Source organism: Blennius ocellaris (assembly GCF_963422515.1).
Source record: "Blennius ocellaris genome assembly, chromosome: 1".
Lineage (NCBI taxonomy): Eukaryota > Metazoa > Chordata > Actinopteri > Blenniiformes > Blenniidae > Blennius > Blennius ocellaris.
The window spans coordinates 11,960,116-11,985,004 of NC_137650.1; the positions used below are offsets into that span (position 1 = coordinate 11,960,116).

The 24,889-nt window shown below is 39.7% G+C and overlaps 2 protein-coding genes across 2 annotated transcripts in view; one reads left to right on the forward strand and one right to left on the reverse strand.

Moving 5' to 3' along the window:
- Positions 1 to 1,007: 1,007 nt before the first annotated feature.
- LOC308148904 (semaphorin-7A) lies at positions 1,008 to 15,413 on the forward strand (the record flags this gene model as incomplete). Its single annotated transcript, XM_080520463.1, has 13 exons — positions 1,008 to 1,118; positions 3,896 to 4,029; positions 4,270 to 4,374; positions 4,531 to 4,639; positions 4,812 to 4,919; positions 5,008 to 5,150; positions 5,753 to 5,931; positions 7,138 to 7,246; positions 7,368 to 7,560; positions 8,634 to 8,749; positions 9,141 to 9,286; positions 12,948 to 13,003; positions 15,073 to 15,413. The coding sequence occupies exons 1-13, from the start codon at positions 1,019 to 1,021 to the stop codon at positions 15,411 to 15,413; spliced, it is 1,839 nt and encodes a 612-aa protein (XP_080376589.1). The 5' UTR covers positions 1,008 to 1,018.
- Positions 15,414 to 24,107: 8,694 nt separating this feature from the next.
- The window catches only part of LOC308137784 (AT-rich interactive domain-containing protein 3B), a gene marked incomplete at its 3' end in the record, with an annotated part of 57,748 nt that continues 56,966 nt past the window's right edge, over positions 24,108 to 24,889 (reverse strand). Inside the window, exons 8-9 of the mRNA XM_080506625.1 lie at positions 24,379 to 24,471; positions 24,108 to 24,298 (exon numbers count right to left, since the gene is read on the reverse strand). Of these exons, the coding sequence (XP_080362751.1) occupies positions 24,108 to 24,298; positions 24,379 to 24,471 (284 nt within the window). The remainder of the gene's footprint in view (positions 24,299 to 24,378; positions 24,472 to 24,889) is intronic.

Here is a 24,889-nt window from a genome sequence, read left to right on the forward strand (position 1 = left end):
ATGGATGGATGGATGGATGGATGGATGGATGGATGGATGGATGGATGGATGGATGGATGGATGGATGGATGGATGGATGGATAGATAGATAGATAGATAGATAGATAGATAGATAGATAGATAGATAGATAGATAGATAGATAGATAGATAGTCTGTTTACAATATGTCATGAAACACAAGTATTCATAGGCTAACACCCAATTTCACGTCACCCAAGTTCAATCAAGTGCGGGCTCACTTGACGGCAGTGGTAACTGCTGTCAAGTGAGCCCGCACTTGATTGAACTTTAATTTACACCAAATTTCACTTCAGTGCAAAACTAGACAAACGCCTTTGTTAGTACAAGAAATATGAAAGAATATTGCTGTAGAAATTTGGTGTAAAGTACTGTTAAACTTGGATCTGTTGATTGAAAATGATGGTCTCTCGTCTGTTTTCAAATTGCAATAAAAAGGAATACTTAATAGGTTTATGCCTAATTTCACCTTAATGCAATACTAGACATACTCCTTTACTACTACAATTAATACGAAAGAATATTACTGTAGACATTTGAAGAAAAGTAACGCTAAACTTGGATCTGTTGGTCGAAAATAATGGTCTCGTCTTCGTTAATTTGCTCCAAGTTTAAAAGTACTTTTCGCCAAAGTTCTACAGTAATAGTCTTTGAATTTGTTTGCAGTAGTAAAGGAATATGTCTAGTATTGCCCTGAAGTGAAATTAGATGTAAACCTATGAAGGATTCCGTTTTGTTGCATTTTGAAAACAGACTGTCTGTCTGTCGTTGCTTTCAGGGCTTTAATTTTGAAGGATTTCCTTCCAGCGTTGTGGCCGTACGCTGCCTTGTGTTTTACCGTAAAGGCGCTAATAAAAGCGCAGTTAAAATTGAGTGCGGGCTCACTTGACAGCAGTTACCGGATTTGGCTCCGGTTACGCCTCTCCGCTCCGTAAGGCTCCGTTCCGTCCCTGCACTTTTATTGCGGTGTAAACACGGCTTTAGTTTAGAGCTGAGGGAAATGGCACATGTAATGAGAGTTTATTTACTGCTGTCTTGTCTGAACACTGTGGCTGAGGCGAATTCAACACCTCATCCGAGAATGGTTTTCACAGACAAAGGTAAGAAATATATTCTGACACAAACTGTTTTGCTGTCTCCAATAAATCAATAGGAAAGAGGAACAAATGTCACCTTCCTCTAACCCTGCAGAGTTAGAGGAAGGTGGACCACAGTGTTTGCTCAGTTTATTTCTGTGTAAGTCTGTAAAAATGAGAAATATTAGAAATAACAAAGACGAGGGACATTCATTGGAAAGATGATTGTGATGGTTTTTGAAGTTTCATCTGAGTTTCCTCAGTTAGAAACACATTGATTCTACAGGTCCTGTGAGTGATCAAAGCTGGGGGGCGTGTGGGTTTACTAATAGATCATTCTGAGAGCTGGTGAGACTTGATATAGCTGCTTTGTATATTCCATACACCAATAAGTTTTAAAATGTATCAACATGTTATATTATTGGTGCACTTGCTTCAGTTTTCATCAATATATACTGAAACAGTTCTTTGGCTTTAACTAATATTAAATTGTATCTTAAGCTAAATGAAATACATTTGATATTTGGCTCGAGATTTTCTTTTCCATTTTCACTTGATGCACACCAGCTCCTGCTGAAGCCAGAACCTTTTATTGAAGTTTAATGTGCAACGTGTTATTTCTAATTACACTGACATGCTTTATAAATAACACCAATGTTGTTTCTGTTGACCTCGATCTTAGGTGGCATATATTCCTACTAACACCTGTAGCAACTGCTTTTTTTTTGTGGTAACAAAAACACATGTTAATTTCTGAATATAGAGTGTATTATATGAAGTAAATGTATGTCTTTGAATGTGGTAATTCATCCCAAATGTATGTAGTTTCTTTGTGAAGTATTTATGTTCATTTATTGATCAAATGCTGTTCATGACACAGGTCAGGTATGCACGCACGCACACAGAGACACAAAATGGTTTTCACACAATTAACAGCGGGGAAGTTGAACTTCAGCTTTTTATTTCACAAACTAATGTCTTCCTGTCACTATTTCTGCTTTACTGGAGAATGTGTTTTTGTCTGTCACACCTTGCTTTTACTGCTGTCAGGCGGTGAGGAACCAGCTTTGTGTAAACATCCAACAACCCTCCAGTAACTTGTTTAAAAGTTCATTTAATTTGTTGAAGAAACAATGTTTGAATACTAGTCACTGAAATAACTCTTTCAGGCCTGATGCCATGAAACACAAAAATGTCACAAGCGCTGATGACTTATTTAAGAACTTATTTACTATACAATATAGATTTGAATCCAAAGAATTCCTGCACGTAATAAATATAGTAAAACTAAATCAATCGTTGCAAGTGTCTGCAGCAGAGTTCTATTTTCTATATTTCATTTCATTGCTTTAATTTGGTATTAAAAAGCCGATTGTATGTGCAAATATATATTTATTTAAATCTCATTCTTCATAACTCACAGACTAATTTTGCAAAACACCGCACAGAGTTTCAACCACATTGTCTCAATCTAACCACTAATTCTGCAAGTAGTCTGTCACAAACCGTTTGTACATTTTGGTCAAATGTCAGACACCCTGATGATTTATTACATTGTAAGATACTCTTCTTGACAGCAGTTGTCAATAGGCAGTAGAAAACATAGCATTTGATTAATGGCACTCTGCAGCTAAGTGTTGTGTTACAGGAGTTCATCCCTTGATGAAAAGGGGAACTAAAGTCAAATCATTCTTTTTTTTTAATCTATTCAAAATAACACATGCTGTCTTCTGGGCAATGCTTCAAGAAACAGTGATCTGATGATGACAAGGCATGTGAGTGTGTTAATACTCGTGATGCACGATAATGTCAATTTCAACCGAAACCGAAAACCGATAATGTCAAATGATATTTCATTGCTTAATTGACAAGAATTTGAATACAAATCCAATCCAATGTCTTCAACAACTGAAAATAGCTGGTCGTCATCCGTGATAAATTGAATGATTTTATCGTCAAGTGCTTTCGCTCTCGGGTCTTTTCTGTCAAATTTTGCTCATCGATAATTTCCTCTATCATCATCAGTCCTGTTGCTTTAGGTTTGCCACGGTAATCATGTTTAGCTCCAGGTTTAGCAACACAGGCAGCTTCGTATTGCTTCCACAAATCTTCACGATGGTGAATTTTAAGGTAACTTTTCAGATTTGTCGTGTTGAAACTCGTTACCTTTTTCCCTCCCGGTGGAATTCCTGCAGAGCATGTTTTACAAACGGCCAGTGAAATATCTTTTTCAGACACGGTAAAGTAAACCCACACCGGTGACTGCCATGCCATCTTGCTTTTTTCAGTAAAATAGAAGCTGCGCAGTATTATGACATCACACAGTCGTGTAGGGGAGGGGAGGGGTTGTGGAGCCAAGCAGCACCGAGAGAGAGAGAAACAGACATAAGTCTTTATTATTATCGGAGAATTTTATCGGTTGAATTTTAATTATCGGATATATTGGTATGACATCATAATTGCCGATAATTGCCGATAATTATCAGGTCCCGATATTATCGTGCATCCCGAGTTTATACGTCTGGTAAAGTAATTGTAAAAAACTTGAAACATGAAGTGTAAGAATCATCAAATTGAGTCGCTACTTTACTAAAGTCTAGTCAACAGTTGAGTCAATCGTTTCTCGCTGACGCAGGATTACGATGATCTGAGGGTCTTGAAAGCTAAAAGATGTCTTCATGATGCAATAAATCCTTTTGCTGTCAGAGTTTTCTGGTCTGAATCTTTTTTTTTTTTTTTTTTTTTTTTACTACATTCTGAAGAATTGAAGTTGTGTTGGTCTTTTTGTATGTTTTTCATAGAAACCACATTTAAAAGGTCACCTTCCCCTGCACACCAGGCTCCTGTACGACTTCTGCTCAGAAAGCAGCCAGATATGGTCACAGCTGTGGGACAGACTCATCTAAATTTCTACAACTTTCAAAACCCCCAAAAGGTAGCAAATGTCTGCAGTACGGCCATGCACTCACTCACTGAATCACCATTGTATGGGTTGAAGTGGCTGATATGCATTGAAGCAATATGGCTGCCTGGTTTGTTCACAGAATGGTGCAGGAGGGAAGGTGCAGTGGGATGAAAGCTGTGACATTGTGAGTAGAGTTTAAAAAAAAAAATCACAGCATGTCGTGATGTTGAAGAAATATAATGTGAAAATCCTCTTCTTGTTTTTTTTTAGGATTGTAACTATAGGACGATGGTGGTGCATCAGAGGGAAAACTCCAGCCTGGTGTTTGTCTGTGGAACCAACAGCAAAGAATCACTGTGCTGTGACATGGACATGGTAGGATACTACTGAGAACCGCTCTTACAAGGGAGTGGTGTTGTTATTACAAGTTATTACTGCCTTCCAAAGTAACACCTTAAACATATCCTGTGTATTAGTTTGTATCTGGAAGTAACATGGAATAGAGAATAGTGATGTTGCGGTTGTGTGCAGGATATTTCGGGGCCATCGCTCTCCTGTATGTTCCATGAAAAAATGAGAAGCATAACAGAACGCATTGAAGGCTTTATCGACAAGGAAAGTGAGCACTCGGTCCTTGTGGGTGAGTTTTTCTACACACAACACTCTGGAAACCGATGAAATCCCAATGGGATCAACAATTCCAAAAAAATTTTTCCCACGTTTTTTTTTTGCACTTTTCCGACTGTCCACCATAACATTCCTGTTTAAAGTTCCATTTTCCCATTCTAACTTTCAATGTCTCTCTGATCCAGAATCCGAGGAAAGTGCTGATCTGTACATGGCATACTCTGGATCGCAAGACCGTGTTGGCATTTACAAGTTTGGAAGCAGAAGAGTAATGCCAGCGACCCACAATGAAGGTACGAGAGGAAAACACCTGACAAGTTTTGATTGGATAAGTAATTGTTAGTTCAGCAATAATTCAGTCCTTTGTTTTATTGCCTTCAGAGCAGCACTATGCAGGTTTGGTGCTCAGCAGGCGGAAGGACAGTCCCTTCCAGGACAGAGTGTACGCGTTCTATAAACAGAGGAACACAGACACTGAACTGGACGGTGAGATGTGGACCTCCTTTGTGACCCAGGTTTGCATGGTAAGGCCTGATGAGTAATATAGAAAGAGCTCCACATGTAAACCTGACCCAGGGATTCTCATAGTGTGAGATCTTAAACCACATCGTGTCGTCCTCAAACCGCCACGCTCAGATAATTGTCTCATTGCATGCAGTCATTCGTGAATGAGTTTGTGTCTTTTACATTGTGAGATAATGTTATTCACTGCTGTTAGTGGTAAATGGATTTCACTTATATGGCGCTTCACACTGTTAATCACATTCACCCATTCACACACCAATGGAGGCACCTGCCATCTGAGGTCTTCCTTCCATGTCTACTGTTACACTTATGCTCCAACAAAAAAGCTTTTCTCTTTTAATTAGTTTTCATTACCCCCCAAATTGATTCAGAAATATAAACGTGAGTTGTAGATAATAGTTACACCGTCAATGTATTTATTTTTAATGATAATTTCTTCTCAAAAATTAAGAAACTCCCGAGTTATAAATGTATTCCCCCTTATATCGAGATTTCTTCTCCTGCTGCTGCTGCTGCACGTCCCTGAAACTACTGTCCTATTCACTGAAACTCCAATCATGATGTTTTTGTGTGTGTGTAACACTCTTAACGTTGATTCCAGTCAGATGTCGGTGGTCCCAAGAACCGCCTGCAGTTCCGGTGGACGTCCAAGTTGAATGCCCGACTGTTCTGCGGAGACCACGAAAGGCAACAGCTATTTTCTGAGCTTGTAGACACAGCGACAGTTCAAGCAGAACACTGGGAAGACACCAGGATCTATGGACTCTTCAGAAACGAATGGTAGGACTCGGTGTTAAAAGCACGGCTTTCGTCCTCACATTATGAAAATAAGAGGAATAAGTTAAGGATGTTTTTAACTACACGTGTTTAAGACTTCTGTTTTTGTGTGATCAAATCCCGTGCTTCATCCAAAGATAGATTGCAGACTGAACAATGACCCATTCTTGCAGTCTTTTTATGATTCAGTGCCAGAAGTTGTTGTAGTCACAAATTTAGATCAAGTCATAAAAAAAGAACGAAGTTAAAACCACAATGACTTGACTGCTGTTTTTGAGTCTTAAAGAGCAAAGTTTGAGGTGGAAAAACCCACAAACCATGATGACACAGGGACAAACTATCTTACAAAGAGGTCAGGAGGCAATAGAGGAGAAATGTCTGGAGACTGAAATACTTCAGCAATCAGTACAACTCAGTGTCGAAAAAAATAGAGTTAAAACCACAATGTCATGATGTTGGAATCATTTCAGGCGGATGAGCCGTATAACTATACCACATCAGGAGGAGAACATGAGAAGTTGTGTTGTTTTTGAGGAATATAAACCCATTTTCTTTCTTAATACAATAACATATCTCAGGTTTTGATACAGGAAGTTAAAATAAACTATGTGATACATTCCCCAGGGATTTAAGGTGACCTCTCAACACTTTAGTACCATAACTGAGAATTTTAGAGGTCAAGATCAGCACAGTGTTCCTCTTTGTAGTACACCAGCGAGCACAAAGCTAAAAAAAATAAAACAAAACACCCCAATAATTGTGTTTTTCTAAGTAAAACTGCAAACAACGTTGGCATCATCATCAAACATGAATATTTATTCATTTATCTTGTGTTTACAAAGGACAGGATTGGAAACCGTCTTTGGCTGAAATCTAAATTTAGAAAAGAAAATGATGCATTTTGCACGCAAGTAATTAACATTTTTTTCAGAACATCATTTGTCATCATTTGAAATTTCTTGTTAAACACGTTTGGGACCTCAGCACAACGTTGACTTGGCTTTTACACAAACTTTCACACAATCGCGTTAGATTACATCTGTGGGTTCTGTCAATATATTTTTGGATCCTTTCCTTCTGCTCTGTTGTTTGTTCATCCCGGGGCTGTCTTGTCTACTCAGCTGTTTCCAAACATGTTTTTTTTCGGCAATGCAATGAAGAACTGTCTGGCTGTTTCGTAATCCTGCTGACTTTTGGGTTTTTCTGCAGGGGAATGAGTGCTGTGTGTGTCTACACCATCCGTGACATTGACAAAATCTTCATGACCTCTTCGTTCAAAGGTCAAAGTCTTGAGACCACCACCAACAGACCGAGAAATGTAGGAATGTCACCGCTGGTTTTAAACACGGTTCTAAACATTTGACTTTATATCAGGCAAGCCACAGGGCAGAAAAGCAAACGCATAGAAAGTTCTCAAACTTACTTGAGTCTTTTTCCAGTGTGTTTCAGACAGCAGCAAGTTCACCTTGGACGTTCTCGGGGTAATTGACAAGACTTCAGATATGGAGGATTGGGTCCGGCCTGCGGACCAGTCGGACCCTCTTCTCTTCAGTCACCACAACTACACTCACATCTGTGTCGACGGTTCCCAACAGAAGGGCAGTGCGAACACAGTCATGTTCCTTTCTCTGAGTGAGTGATACTAACAGCTATGTGCTGTAAAGTTACGTCCATTTCCAAGTGATTAAAATGTCCAAATGAAAGTCGATTATCAAACCATGTCCTCGTTGTTATGTTAATAAATCTTCCCCGTGTAAAGTGATCACTGCTGAGGATGCTGAAATCGTCAATTCTCTATTAACGTGACTTAGCAAGAGAGGAATCAAGCAAGTTGACATTAAAACTTTAGTTGGCATCTTCTAAAATGTCAAATATATTTTGGGAAAATAAAACATCTAGACTTGCTCTATAGACTTTATTTGTGCTGTAAATAGAGTACCCACCCAATGTGTGGATATTATTAACAGTCAGCGTCTCACATGAAGGTATAGTCCTGTCCCTTGAGGATCTCAGTAAATGTCACAGCTGAATCAGACGGGGGTTGTCGAGAGCAGTGATAAGTCTTTTTATGGGAATATGTAGGTGTAAGGTGTCACTTCATGTGAGGCTTCACACAAAGGTTTCCAGTTCTGATGACACCCTTTTAAAATTTTCCCCAAATTATTGCAAATTTGACCTTTTGTACTAAATGAATCACGGCACAAACCAGCCTGAATTTGATATCCAAACACACAGATTTAAATTTTATGTTGCAGTAAATTCAAAGCAGAGAGAGTTTTTGTATTTTATTGGGCAGGTTTCTCATGACTCTGAGCAGCGTTTGGGTTTTGATTTCAGGTGTAATGTAGTTTCCACAAATGCAGAAGAGCATCACATGGAATCATCTTGTGAGGAAAAAACACATTTTGTACTTCCTGTCTTTGATCAGCCAACTTTTCGAAGCCAAACAATTCGGTCATTGTGGTGCGATGACTACACAAAAGCCCATCCTATTTGTATTACTGTTACACTGTTAAAAGGTGAATCACATTCTAGATTTATGAGGCAACGTGGATAGTACTGATCGGACTTGTCGGTGTGTGAGTAAAGTGAGGCATATTTGCATTAAGACTCATAAATTGATGAAACAGATGTGAGTGGGCTGTTTAAGGAGTGGTGAGTTTGAGTGTTTAATCATCTTTCCTCTTTATTCATCTTCAAAATAGATAATGGAAGAATTCATAAAGTGGTGGAGAATGAAAATGAGACCTTTATCATTGCTGAGTACCGACCCTTCAACCAATCAGCCCACATTGAAAATCTCATCCTGCACGCTTCCTCTGTGAGTAACAACACCCCCGACACAAGCTTTACCCCCGCAGACCTGAGGGTGGGAGACCTGAGGGTGGGAGACCTGAGGGTGGGAGACCTGAGGGTGGGAGACTTTCAGTGGCGTAACGGCTTTAGTTCGAGATGTGTGGATTTATTTATCGATTTGACTGTTAGTCACATTCACCCATTCACATAAACACATTCACACACTGGGAGGCAGCCGCCATGCAAAGCATCAGTTCATCCATTTGGAGCAATTTTGGAGGTTTGGGGGTTTGGTGCTTTGCCCATTGACACTTGGGCATAGAGACAGATGGGGGATTGCAATACCAGCGAGGGCTTCACTTGGTATTGGATTGCAACTAAATCTTCAAACTTGTTCATTTCATGTGTTGTTGCAGAAAAAGCTGTACGTCAACACCAGACATGAAGTGGTCCAGGTTGATGTCGTCGATTGCGTCCGGTATGGAAACACCTGCCAGGATTGTATCTTATCCAGAGACCCCTACTGTGGCTGGAAGGACGGCGTCTGTACATCTGAAACACAGTAAGTCCTCAGTGTAACAACACACCTTTAACTTGATCATTTAAATTTACACGTCACATAAGGGGCTCAGGATCGGGCCACAGGTCAGGGATCTGCACGATATAATAACATAGAATACTACTTGCTTATAAATTATGCAAATACGTGTTTAACAGAGACAATCCATACTGTATGTTACATGGATTTCTCCTTGTGCTCCAGTTGAACTGCTGCACAGATGTTTTTTTATGTGTTTCTACATCTGCTCTTCAAAGATTCTTCTTCTCTTTGAGAAGCAGCAGAGATTGTTTCATCAGATGCTTAAGCTTTTTTTTGTTTGTTTTTTTCCATCAAATGTTACAATGAAATGAGTTATTGTTATACCACTAAATGCTATTCAATAATATTGAACAAACTGGAGAAATGGTCACTTTCCAGTTGGCGACAACAAAGTAATGTCAAAGCAGAGTGAGAAATATCTGAAGCCTTTCCCTGAAAGAACACACACATTGGCTTTAATCCACCAAAATAATTTGGGTTGTTTGTGTTCATTTGTAAATTCACTATGACATCGCCAAAATCATACACATAAAGGAGAGAAAGAAATGGTTGGGGTTTATGAAAAACTGCACAGTACAATTCCTTCCAGGGAATTTTTCATCGTTGCAGCTCCCATACATTTAATTCTATTTTAATTCCTTACTTGTTCGTGAGCTGTGCTATTTCTAACAGCAATATAAATGTGTCCCATGTCAACGAGACCTGAGGGATTCATTTTCATATTTACCAACCAATGACAAAGAAGTTAACAAGGTAACTTCAGTTTATGTAGCACACTCCTGGTATCTTGTGTTTTGTCATCAGGCTTTGTCATGAGTAATGTCGCCATGCTTCCTGCTTTAACTGCGGCACACTTCCAATATGGAGCAACTTTTTGATAATGGCATCCTGTAAGTCACGTTTGGGACGTTTTCACCAACAATTTTAATCACGAGCTCTTCCTCCATCCAGTTGACTTCTGACCCCCTTTTTTTAAACCATTGCCAAACACAAGATGACATTGTTTTAATTTGTCAGGAATTTCAATGAGCGTCAATACATCTTCAATTCTGCCACAAATTCAATCTACAGAAGAATATCCACTGAAGGTCGGTCTATGTCAAGGATACAGTTTGCATCAAGCTAAATAGGACAAACTACAAAAGTCATGATTCTTTCATGTTCAACAATAGTTATTGGAAAGAATATGAAAGGAAGAAAGAAAACAGGCTTGATGTCACCTGTTCATACAATACTAATACAATACCAACTTGTATAGCTTCTACATTGTTTCAACTACTGAACATAATGTGTGAATATGACAAGTAACAATGCATTATGATATTGTGATTTGCCTACTTTCTTATAAAATATTATAATTTAATTTCTTAAACAGGTTGTCATACTTACAAATAAGCTTTGATTTGAATAGTTACCAAGTTTACTTTCCATGTGGCATGAGGTGCATTACCTTTAAGTCGCATAAAGAAGAAGTTGGTGTGCTCTGTAGTCTCATAATGTACATTTCAATTCTCATTTTACATTTGCAGTTTGAATACACTAAAAGTGAAAAGAGAATAACAGAAGTGAGAGTGTACATGTGATAAACTCTTGCACTCACTCATCACAGTGTGATGCAGTAAATCACTCTGTACAACTGACATGATTGTTCCGCTTAGCTTCAGTGAGGTCAGTGATCTCTGAGGGAGTTTTATTACATTTGATGGATTAAAAAAAAAAAAAGGTGCATTTCAAAGAAAATTATAGCGATATCAATCATAATATGAGACTTTGCAAATCCACCTCTGGGGGAACTGAGGGAGGGGAACTGTATACCAGGAAGAAGGGAGGGAGGGGATTTTGTTCCTGATAATACATTTGACCAGAAGCAAATGACCTTATTCCAAATAAATACCATTACGGTTTGTCTCATGACCTGGGAAGTGAAGTGAAAGTTGGTGTGTGAAAAGGTGAGAAGGCGGATGTGTTGATAACACACCAGATAACACATGGGGAAACATTAGGCAGACTCAGTGAATCATCATGATTTCAGCTCATTTACTTCATCACAGAGTAAGAAGTAGTGACTGAACGTCTCCAAGTGGGATGATTCAAACATATAATAACGGCACACATCTGCGACTCAGACAGGCATGAACGCACACAGAAAGGCATTTCTGAGATCATGCTTCATCAAATAAAACAAGTGACTTTCCAAATTCAGAGGCATCCGTAAGCATCGCAATACAATTTGAATTAGGCAAGAGTAGGCAAGAGCTTTTCATCATCTTTATCTGGAACAGAGGGACTGAGAGATCTCTTGTGTCTTTGTTGTGGTGACAGTTTGCCAGCATAAGGTTGAATTAGGGCAAGGTGGGAAATACAGTAACTGTAAAATGGGAAATGAGTAACAGAAGCACAAAATCCTTATGTTACTCAAAGTATTTCAGATAAATAGGTTGAAATTCTCACTTGTTGTCTTTAAAAAATACACTTTCTTAATTCTGCTTCATTTTAGTCCTACCCACAAAAAAAAATTGCCAGAAATTTGATGTGTTTACCTGTTAATGTCTCATAATAGAAAAAAAGTGGAAGTGACCAAATATGGTTTTTAGCTCCATAAAGAGTTAAAACTCTCAGAGGAAGTCTTGGGGTGTCACGGAACTCGAACATTTGTTCGGACTTGCAAATGTTACAAATTCATCGTGGGCGTGTTGCAGGCCTGAAGACATCCTCTTCTCACATCCTGCAAAAAGGTTTCAGGATTTATATTGTGTTTGTTTTCCTGAGAGACAGATTAATATGAGCCTCTCCTTTTATTTGTCGTTCAAGAATGTAAACTATTAATATCATTGGCACTTTGTACAGATGTGGCGTTTTCTTGCAAAGTATCATTCAAAGAATTGCAAGTTTAAACCCAGTGTTTTCTATTCTGGAGTAATAATACAATATGGTCACCTGATGTTACCTTTCAATGGCCTGACACGGACATTGTTGTCTTTGAGTTTGAGAATCAGAAACACCTGACGAAGCAAAAGTCTAACGGGCAAATAAAGCCTTTAACATCCAAAATCTTGTAATGATGGAATGCACTTTTTTCTAATCTGACCTTTGAGTTTGTTTTCTGACTTTTTGCCTCCATATATAATGCTTTGGGAATCCAAAAGTAGTACTGGAAATGATTAAAGATACAGTAGTTGGACTGACAAATAGTTGTGTGACCTTTTTGTATTTAAGGAATAGCTGTATATATATTTTTTTTACTATAAAATTAGATTAAGTTATTTTCACTTCAGATCTGATCAGGTCAGATCTTCTGTATTTCCCCAGTGAATTGTTGCTGTCAATAACTAATACATATGCTATAAAGATCTCCACTGTTTTTAACTCTCAAGCTCCTCTCAAAACACAGGCATTCCTCCCATTATGGAGTAAATAAGACCAATGCTTGACATTAGAATCACCCTGGATTTGATCACAAACTTGTTGAGCAATACTTGCACCAGTGTTTAGAATCCACTGTGGGACTGACAGTCGTGTATGTCGAGTGAAACACTGATGGTTACGTGTCAGATGTCTCTCGTAAATGTGGACAGTTTAACTTGGACATCATCCTAAGTCATGTATACTCTTTGTTTTTCAGTAATTCTCGCCAGGATGTGGCCAGAGGAGACCCCGCTGTCTGTGGGGAATCAAGTGGTATGAACACCTAATATTCTCAACTTCACACATTGTTCCGGGAAAATTTCAAAATAGGCTGCTTTGTTTTTGAGCTATCCAGTATTCTAATTATGCATCTTAAAAAAAACACACAAAAAATAACTGCCAAATGAAACCAAATATGAATTCTAAAACAAACTTTTATTTGTCATTTGAGCAGTCATTTGAACCACATTGTAGCAGTGGACAAAACGTACACATATGAAGCATTGGATATTTACGTCCACAGACATTGAGCACATTTCATCACTGGTTTTCTATGATGCTCCTAAAATTAGATTTGACATCAGGATTTGCAGTTTACCAGCTGTATTGCTCAGCCTTCATGGTTCAAACTGCTCCAACTGATATCAAAAAGCTTTGCTCACAATGGAAACATTTTCATCTTGTACATAAGAGGAAGTAGAAACATGTCAGTCTATATACAGTCTGTGCAAAATAGGTCATGCCTGCAGATATAAATGTTAGTTTTGCATGTTTTGCTTCTTGAATGGCAGCATTGTCGGCTGTGTATTTGCTTCTCTATAAACGCACTGTCTAAAGTTATTGCTTGGACTCCAAGTTCTAACAGTCCATTCCTGCTTTACACTGAAACTTTGAATTCTGACTCAGGATCAACCTGGTTTGCAGGATTCTCTTAAATTCCACTTTTTGACTCGTTTCTTTAGGCAAAAGGGGATTTTTGTCACAGACCAGGTTCAACGTTCTGCCAATTTTAATATCAAAGCAGATTTAAACTCTGAATGTAAAACAATGAAAAAGAAAACAAATATATTGGTAAGATGCATAAACCCTCCACCACTTGTGCACCCTGTCTTGTCTCTTTATGTGTATTACTGTATATGTGCAGAATTTTAATTTACTCTTCTTCACCTCATGGGCGAATCTTTTTGATATTCTTGAACTTCAAAGTGTCACTTTTGAATGAGGAAAAATAAAATCCCTCCTAAAGCCTTTAAGTCATAATGAAAGCCTTGTGTTTATATTATATATCACAACAAAACGTCTTGCCTTTAAACCATTTATTTTCTATTTGCTTCTCTGAAAAGAAAACAATCTGACTTATTTAAAGTCACACTTCAAACTGACTCAAGCCTGCAGCTTTGAATGTGTTCCTGGTTTGTATTTGTTCATCTTGCAGTCACCACATTGCCCGTCTCTTTTTTTTTGCTTAAAGGCAGTTTCCTTCCTTTCTGAAACTGAGTTTTCAGTTTCCTTGTATTTGTAAGACTCCTTGTATCAGTGTCAAAGTGCAAACATTGAGGCCTTCCTCCTTAGGTGGATGTGAGCACATTGGTAACACGTCAGTAGAAAAGCACCTGTATCTAGATATACCCTCTGAATGTAATTTACACCTGATAATTCGCTGCCAAAAACAACGTTGAAATAGAATCATCTTATTTGCCATCTCTTTTCCGGGGATTGCTTCACTTGATGTTTCCTTGAGCTGCATCACTTCTAGCTAACAAACATTGCATCCTTAAACTCACATTGCGTTAAAGAAATTGTGCAAAACAATTGAAATTGTGAACCTTTACTGATGCATAAAACAGATTTGAAACATATATACGGCTTTAGAGAGACTGTGATGAGTAAAGATGTGCAGGGCTGGTGTAGTGGATGCCTCTCCTGCCTCACAGCTGGTCTGTCCCCAGTTTAAACCTGAGCGGGGATTCTTGTAGTGCAGAGCTCCTCCACAGTCCAAAGCTAAGCAATCAAGTGAGTGTCTGTTGTTAGGGCTAGGTTCTCTTGTCTCTCTCAGTTTGTACTATGATGGACTGTAGACCTGTCCATGGTGTCTTTTCAATAGTCAGCTGGCTTTATGAAAGAGACAAAGGCCCTGTTTACACATCTCAAAACACTTGAAAACTTGTCGTGTAAACGCGGCCACATTCTCTCCTGACTCCTCAGTCCCACTCTGCAGGAGAGGATTCAGCCTCTGTGTCCTGTCACTCCTGTAATAACATCAGACACCAAACCAGTTTTAGATCAAATACAAAAAACAAACATGAGAAATCGAAATTAATTTGCTTGTTTTCTCTTCCCAGCACTGACAGCTCTGCTGAGAAGTGAAACCACGGTGAGCGTTCCCTTTCAGTCCAAGCACTTCTTGTCCTGTCCGGTGTCGTCCCATCTTGCCCAGTACACCTGGAGAAGTGTTGACCAGACCACAGTCTGCAGCTCCAGGGAGGAACAGTGCGTCCGTCTGATCCACAGCATGAGTCCTGAGCTGGAGGGGCTCTACGAGTGTACGTCAGATGAACGGGGCTACCGCAAAGTCCTGGCACGGGTCCAGCTGAGGGTGCGGGGCAGAGCGGCGAGCCTGCAGTCGGGTCGGGGGCTCTGGGTTTATCTGGTCATCGTTCTCATTATGGCTTTTCTCTGTTAGTGCAGATTTGGGTATTTCAAATGCATTTCTTACAGGGGGTTAGGGTTAGTTAGTAGGGTTTGAGTATTAAGTGTCTTAGCTATTAGAGGGGACCTGGCAGGCTTATTTCCACTGATTTGTAATTAATTGCTCAGGAAGTCTCCAAAAATTTCATGACTCAGATGAAAAAATGTTTCTTTCATTCTGTTCTTTTCATCGACCTCTCAGTTCACCTTCTTTGCTTACATGCAGCGTCATTTCACTATCGTTTCATGGTGAAATATGTAACTGTGAAATCCAACATCTTTATTTAATATTAGTGACCAACTCAGTAGATTCACTTTAGATGATTTTTCATGATTAACTGAAATGGCAAATACTGAATCCACATCTATGCAGGTCATACATGAGATCAGGGCTTTTCATTTCTCTCTTCTCTTGGGAAATCGTCAACCTGCACTGTGAGTTTGATGCATCCGTTTGTCTTCTATGAAAACTCCTTCAAGCACCTTAAACTGCAGCACTTTTTCTTCCATCATCTTGAACTCTACCTCAGATGGAGAACCTCAAATTACAACAGCCTTCATTCTCATAGTCATGTTGTGAAATGCTGAGATCGAGAAACAAAGTTGAGACATCTTCTTTTTTCTCCCTGCAGCCCTTTGACTCACTGAAGGCAGCTTTAAAAAGAGAGCAGAAGTCTCTTCCATTTTTAGGCAACCTTTCTGCATTGTCTTATTTTTGTCACTTCATGAACTTTTCTTGAACTTTATTTCTTAGAAGTCACTGGATTCTGTGTTTTGTGTAAATCCGTAGCCAACGTGGAAGAAGCAAGATGACTGATTTGAAGCTTGGTCATGAATCGTGTTACGTCTCAGCTGATCGCTGTCATATAAAGGCCACAATGAAGGTTAAATGAACAGTTGATTTGGTGGCTGATCATGTTTACTGATCCTCAAGGTGTCTGATCTCACCTGCCTTAGCGGGACAATTGGTGTTATGTAGTGCAGAAAACATGAATGGAGGCATAAACATCAATCATAAACAGCAATCACTCTGCTTCAGGCAAATCTCACCAAAAGTGAATGCATCTATTAGATACATTGGAAAAAAATGTGTATCAAAATAAAGGATCTAAAAAAAACCCAACCATGTTTCAAAGTAAGGAAACAGACGTCTCAATGTCCCTGTTGATGACTCTTTTTGAAGCAATGGTCACATGGTTTGTTTGCATGTTCACCACTGAAACTGCAGTGTGAAAAGGGGAAACATGTGGGGCAGGAAGACGACGCGCGGTAGAGCGAGGGACGTGATGCATGACACTGAGCGTACGATGACTTCTTCCACGCAGGGGAAAAGAAAGAGTGAAATAGGTGATTTGTATAAAGCCACAACTTTGTGTTGAAGTGCAGAGCAGAGAGAGTGTTTCAAAAATTATTTGAACTCGAGCTGAGAGAAGAGAAAAAAAAAATTACATGTCTATTTTAAGTTTGTAATTCATGTAAAGATGTTAAAGGAAATCTATTATTATGATGATTATATCAATAAGATCTATTTGACATGTTGGAGGTATGAATATAAAGTTACCGGCTCACTGTTACCAGTTGTGTAAATCCAGTGTCTCGCATCAAACACATAGAGAAAATGTATTTATTAAATCATCATGTAATATAAAGATTGAGTACTTTACCGTTAATCTTGTGAAATATTTAAATGTTAGATATAATAAATCTTTTATCCGTAGAGTATTTATGAGGGCAGAGCTTTGACTTTCTTGCCCTCATACACCTGCTTTACTTTGAAATGTTCCCAAATCAGAATGACTTCACCTTCTTGCAAAAAATGAAGTTGTAATGTTCCGGTTCATCACAATGTTGCAAGTTAAAACCTGTGCTAATTCTTACCGGATGAAAATACGAACATGGCGCAAAATTTCATCGACATTTCGTCCTGCCTCGCTGAGGTGTGCCAAGTGTCAAAATTGTTCTTGGTTTCAAAGGTCTTTACATCTCAGAACTTCTGAGGTCATGATGTTTATCATGGTAAATGGTAAGAATGGTGGGCAGATATGTCATAGAAAGCTCACCTAGTTTTTTTTTTTTAATTCTTTACCGAAGATTCCCGATCAAGCAGATATCTGCATCAGTGTTGAAGCCAACATTTTCTGAGTGCCTGTCCTGAATACTTCATAAAGCCTGTGTTCTGGACTGACGCAGTTGTTTAAATAAAGTTTAGGGAAAAAAATCTGCTCTGTTTTGTGTGTTGCTCCTTTTCATAAATGTTTCACTGGACTTGTTTTCTGAATTCACACAGTTCAGCCTGATAAAACCTTAAAAATAAATAAGATCGCACAGAATCTAAGAAACACGGTGTGATGAGATATTTTAACAAGAAATCAAATATGAGCACTTTAATCAATTTAAACAGATAAATGTTGATAAAAAGAACTGCAAATACTCAGAACCGCAACCAATATGCCCACATGTACTTTTGTGTAATTATTTCAAGTATGTCATTTTACTCAAACCTAAGAAGTGACAATTTTCAAATCATAAATCAATTTATGATATTGACAGTTTATGTAATATTGAATACGTTTAGTAGTTTAACAGTAAATTCACATTTTATAAGTAGATGTTTAATAAGGGGTCATTTTTAGATACTTTTTGGTTTGACTGAGAAATCTGCCGTCATAAATCCCTTCTTTTTTTTTTTTTAATGAAATGTCTGCTCCAGGTCTGATCCACATTTGGCAAAAACATCCAGACTTAAACTGCTTTTACCTGATCAGGCTGTTTCTAACGCACAACACTCACCAATTACTAATATTCCATCTCTGATTTTATTTTGTTTATGTCACGCTGTGATCAATTTAGACAAGCCTCATAACTTTTTGTTTTGTTCAAAGCAAATCATTATACTAATTTGTTACTCTTACATGGGAAGACATAGGGAACCAGTTTGCCTCATGGCAGAATGTGATATGTGTGTAACTCGTGGAAGTCGATACCAGAAACCAGAGAAGATGCATGTGAGGCTACAGTGGAATTTCAGAAGAATTTAGAAACAACCCTTGGAGCGCTTTTGGACATTTGACACTTTTGTTGAGAATTTCATGTGGGAATACTGCTGGTTTGTCACCATTACTGCACTGAACCAAAAATAAGTCAAAATAAATCAGGAACTATCCCACTTTTGGTTTGTTGAGCACGGCAGCTTTACAGATCCACGTGGGTGATGGGAAAGGCCTTTAACGAGTCACTGCTTCTCGACCAGTTTAGCGCGAGAGGGTTTCCCGAGAAGTGGTTGCCATCACAGTCACAAGACAATATTTGAATATTCCAAAATAAATTTGGGTGACTCGTGCATTTCATATTAAGAGAACAAACTGAAGCTAGTGATCTAAACATGACGTGGGAAAGCTACAGTTTCTAACAGCAGGGGGTCCCGTCAGGGTGTGACACCCACTCAGATTAAATCAGGGCGTCACAGCAAAGCAGAAACTTCATATTGAACAGTGAGATATGCTTATCACATGTCAGCAGCACGAGAAATAAAAACAAGCGAAACAGGCAAATAAGATATAAAGTAAAACTTTATCATGACATACAAGTTAAAAGCCCTGAGAACCATATCTTTATATTAACTAATATGAACAAAACTGAATGTGTGAAAACCACTTTGGAAAAGTGCTCCTCTTAAATACAATCAGCACAAACCAGTTTTTACAAGCATTCGGGTGTTTTGTCCTACTTTTTTTTTTTTGTTTTAATCAAAGAGAAAACTATAATAATATCAGTAATATCATTATTATCATGTCCATAATAATAATAACAGTACAAAAATATGCACAAACCCCACAGTTGAATTAATATACGGAGCATTGTACAAGCCAAAACAAGAACATTAAATTGATAAATGAGGTATTCAATAACCACTTGCATATGCACCTGTTTTTACACAGATCAGGTTAGTTTTTTTTCTTTTAAAACAATTTCAAACTGAATTAACTCAAAAAAAAAATCATCATCGTAGAGACAAAGAAGGTTCTGCAGACTTCACAGCTTCCTGAGTGACGAGACCTTTTGCCTGCAGTTACTGACGAGAACAACAAAGAGAGTGGGGGAAAAAAAAAAAGAAGGGAAAAAAAAAAGAGAAGAAAAAGCAACACCAAATCCAAAGCATTCAGCCAAGTGACCACAGCTTCTGTTCAGGTCTCGTTCCTCAAATGCACGCGGCAGCGAGCGAGCAAGGCCCACTGGACTGAGGTATTGTGGTGTGACGAGGTCAGGTGGGTTGAGTGGACACACACACACACACACACACACACACACACACACACACACACACACACACACACACACACACACACACACACACACACACACACACACACACACACACACACACACACACACACACACACACACACACACACACACACACACACACACACACACAAAGAGAATCGTCTCACACAGTGAGCCAAGCAGACTTAGTGGAGTGATGGCTTTTTTTTTTTACTTATCTCATCCACAGCCATAATATCTCGCCCCCTGGTGGCTGGCTGCAGTGTCACTTATCAAGGTCAGAACGTTTTCTGAGAATTAAGAGTCGAGAAGAGATGGTCTGATTGAGAGCAGACGTGTCTTGAGATAAGCGTTGCAGGATCTGACTGCCAGCATTATTAACCACACATGAGCAGGGAAACGTAAACCTGCTCACTTCTGAACAGAAACCGGATTTGCTCCGGGAAACTGATTTACATGCAAAACGAAAATCGCAGCATATACATTGTAAATGGTTGCTTGGAAAGTCAATAAATCATCATCATTTTATTTCATTTTAGCTTTCCAAGGTACTGTGTGTAAACTTTAAGCAATGTATTTTGCAGTTTGAGTGCTGGTTCGCTGAATTATGTTGAATATACTGGCAGGACAACGTTGACATTTTTAAAGTGACATGTTTGGGGGGTTTTCTTTTTTTGAATCTCCAAATTCTGATTAGTTTTGGGTGACTTTTTAAAAATAAACCAAAAATCCTCTCATCATTGGTGAAAATTAAGCCTGAAGTTTAACAAATGCGATCGAAAGAGCTGTGAATTTGACTGAAACTGATAAGGGATGTATTAAGTTTCCAAGCTTTAGTTAAAGTAGTTGTCTGTGAATTAAAGGCCAGAGGTGCAACAGGTGAGGAGCAGTGAAGACCATGAAGAGTGTGGAGAAGCAGCTCGCAGAGTAAAAATTTTACGTAGCCTTCACAGCCTGGCTCTTTGACACTGGACATAAAAACATGAACTAAGAGGTTGTGCAGATACACGCACAGCTGTGTACACATGTGGAGACCAAATTAAATTCCTGACACAGATACAAGGAAGTGCAGAAACATCCTCCATCATGATCGTAAATGCAACATGCTGACGAGAAGTGAACAATCTTCAACTGCATCATTGTCAAATACTGAGCTCCAGTCTGCAGGGGGCTGCAGCACGTTTGAACAGTTTTAAAAAACTTTTAACAAAAGCCTGGTCAGTTCACTCGCTTAACACTGAATCTGCTCATACACACATACTCGCTCACACACACTCACACAGGCAGTGAAGCTTCTGTATACTATCAAACAGCCTCTGCAGATGCAACAGAAAAGGTCTGAGTTGAGCTCGACTGCTCTAAAGGTCCACCATGAAAAATAAAATAACATGAATAAATATTAAAACTCCACTGTCAACACAACAGGGTGTCTCATGTCTGATGAAACTGTGTCCCCAAAGAAGAAAAAGTCATTAGTGACGACTCTCTGAAAGGAATAAGCCTGACGAGAAGGTTCTTCTCGTTTCTTTTCTTCCTCCGGCCAGTCGAGCAGCAGCCGAACGGATCTCACCAGCAACTACATTTTAAGGCAGCATCTATATAGTTCTCACCTTTTAGAAAATACAGTTTGTGTCGTACAGGGGTGCGAAAGCCTGAGAGACTCGAAACTGCACCGCAAAGCACCTGCACGGATGATGGCTAAAATACAATCCAATATAAGCGACAAGGCCTGGGATCCCACTGGGCTTCCACAGATTTCTACAGACAGTGCCAGCGCCTCACATTCAACACAGATAAAGCTAGAAAGTTCTTCTTCCACCTTTGCAGCGTTTCCAAAAATGCTAAAAAGTTACTTTAAAGGGAGAAAGGTATTTTACATTAGGAGGTACAGTCAAAGTCCAGCTGATTATCACGAAGTGGGAGTCCCCCCCGACGACTGTGGTGCTACAAATGATCCCCTTGAGCCCGGAACAGGATTATAACAGGGAACCACCTCACTGAGTCGCCACGTCTGGCTCTCTATTCTGGATAATTGGATATGAACTACAAGGAGCCAATCTGTGCCAGTCATATCTTCACATTTCGAGCCTTTAAATCCAGTTTTAAATGGGTCTATTCTATGTGTCACGGTTTTCCCACTGAAAATCAGACTGAAAGGTTATTGGGCTCTCATGGAGCTGGGAACTTGGAGAGTTACCTGTTGGGGAAATCCCTACTTCGCGACAAGAGGTATCGGTCACTGTAAATGTTATCATCAAACATAAACCAACAAAAGGTTGAAAATATGCCGAGAAACTAATGATCGTTGATAGAATGACTTTTATATTTATGGAAATACTGCGATCTCTGTATCTTGTTAAATACATAAATGGAGTCTGATTGTTGTCACTTTAAGGTCATTTCATAACAAAGCCCATCATTGTTTCCCATGTCGATGGACAAAGGCCGTTATTTAGAGCCACTTCTATTCTCAATTCTTACAGATCTCCTAAGTTTGACTGCATTTTGATGTTTTTTTCTTTTTTTCCCCCACTCCTGAGGTCAAAACGTTCCCATTTCCCAGTTGGTCATGAATGCACCATGAGATGTGACATTTTCCTTCCTTGGATGTCCAGAAGAAACCTGCGTCTTGCTGCACTGCTGCAGGCGCGGCTCAACAGTGGGGCTCTTCTTTGGTATCTTAGCTGTGCAATAACCAGGGGATCGAGTCGTTAGAAAAACACTGGTCACATGATTGTACACATGCATATCATTTCGCCGTGAGATTGACTGCAGCCCAGCAGTCAGATTTAAGGTTAACATGGTCGTTTTCTCTCTCTCTCTCTTCGCCCCCCACCGTGACCTGAAACCTTTCAACAACGCTATAAATCTACACATTGGTGAGGAACTCACTTTTCTTGTTCCTCCTCCCTGAAAAAAGAAGATATATCACTCTTATCAGAAAAAATAAAATAAAATTCAAGGAGCAAGCATGAAACAGGTTCTACAGGTAAATACAGGAGAAAGATAGCAGTCCCATCCCAGCTGTTTGTCCACCCAGGGGAAAAAAGGAAAGAAAAAAAACAAAAACAAAAAAAACAAAAACACCGGCAGCGTCCACACGTCGGGCGCATCAGGCGGGATTTTCTCGGGGCATCAAGTCTCGGTTGGCTGGCCAGCCATAATGAGGTATGTAGTGTCGCTCTCCTTCTCGGAGAGTCTCGTGAGGTATTTCGGAAACAGTCGAGTAGGTTTGTGCATTCTTCAGGTGTGAATCCTTTTCTTTTTCCTTTTTCTAAACGTTTCTCTTTAAATTAACAGTGATAGCTTGTTTTGCTTCCTGAGAGAGACGCCCTCCAAAGCAGAGAGGCCAGTATGAGGTCTGGGAACCACGACGGTGACGCCGCCTGACTGCCCGCCTGCTCGCGACAGTCTGGAGCGGTGATTGTGTATCTCTGTGTACTACCAGGCGTGTGGTGGGTGGATGAGCGTAGCCCCCCCCAACCTTCGCTGGCTTTGTGCGCTGATTCTTTAAAGACGGCTTGTGCAGACTTGCGACCTGATTGTGAGACCTGCACTAATGGACTTCACGTGATCTCAGCTGAGGGCAGTTATGAAATGAGGTATTTAGTGTGCTGATCCACAGCATCCCATCGTTCACCAGCTTGAGTTCAGCGCAAGGCTACAGAGTGTAAAAAGAAACCTGAGTGGCCGCCGGTCGGGAGGCCTGTCACTGCGAAGGTGGGGTGTCTCTGTACACCAGGTTTCCGTTTGGTGAGAGTTACCTGACTTCCCCTGATTGCAACTAGGTCACAAAAAAAAAGCATACAAAAATAAAGTTGATTCAGGTTAAATATACTACAGCTCCTGAGGTAAAGACACCACTGCAGGTTACTTGATTTGAGGTATGTAAAAAGAGAAAAACTAAAAAAAGAAAAAAAGAAAAAAAAAAAAAGAAATAAAATAAAATCATTCTAAAACACAAAATCAAAAAAGACAACATAATGGCAACAAACAAACAAAATGTCCTAAGATAAAACTTTTCAAGTTCAGTTGTGACTACACCTGTCAGTGGGTTTTGGCTGAGCTGATTGTGTTTAGCATCTGGGTGAGGATTAACGTACGTGTGTGTGTGTGTGTGTGTGTGTGTGTGTGTGTGTGTGTGTGTGTGTGTGTGTGTGTGTGTGTGTGTGTGTGTGTGTGTGTGTGTGTGTGTGTGTTAAATGCATAGCAGTGCGTTTTGAAAACGTGTTGTAAAATATTCTCAGGCTCTGTGTTCATGATTGGACAGCCAAGAGGATGACAGGGTTGATGAGGTATTTGTTGTGCAACAGTTTCTTATTCTCATTGTACTGTATATTTAAGCTGGGCCTCTCAGAGGAACGGGAGGGGCCTCAGGGAGCAGGTACGAGTGGGGCGGCCCGAGTTAGGGCGACCCGCTGGGGGCCGGCTCAGCCGAGCTGGGGCCCTTGGAGGAGGAGGAGGAGGACGCTGGGCTGAGGGTCTGAGCTGGGGGTGCCGAGAACCCAAAGCTGGTGCTGGTTCCAGCAGGGGAGGCCGAAGCAGCAGCCGCAGCGGCAGCAGCAGCACCACCGGTCTTCTGGGCAAACAGGGTTCCTGCGGGACAACAGGAGAACATTATAACTTCCCTATGAAGATCACCTCCAATGGAAAGTTTCTGCCTCTCTCATATATACCTGAGTAGATTGTGCCATTAACCTCCACAGAAACAGTGATGCTGGCATTTCCATTGGTTGAAATGCTCAGAGACATGTCCTGCTGCTTCTCGTCTGAAGGAGGGATAAAGGGGTCATTGTATTGTGGATACACAGGACCTGATTTCACCCTCAAGTTCAACATGAATGTATAATACAAAATATAATTGCTCCTGCAGAAACGGAAGGTTTACAAATGACGTGTTTTACATTGCAACTTGAAGTTGCAGACAATAAATGCAGGACTTTTTACTGGGCATGTTGAGTTCACGTCTGCTGAGGAAGGTGGTCATTTTGCAGGGAACAGGCCTTTTGGCTCCTCAACATTTTACCAGGAGACACAAAAATTCAAGGCTGATCGAGGACTGACTGGGTGCTAAAGTAACTCACAGTACATAATACCAGCAGCATGATAAAATATGTATACATACACTGAATTTAAGTGAAACGCAAACACATCTTTATCAATTTTCTTTATGTGGTTTTAAACAAT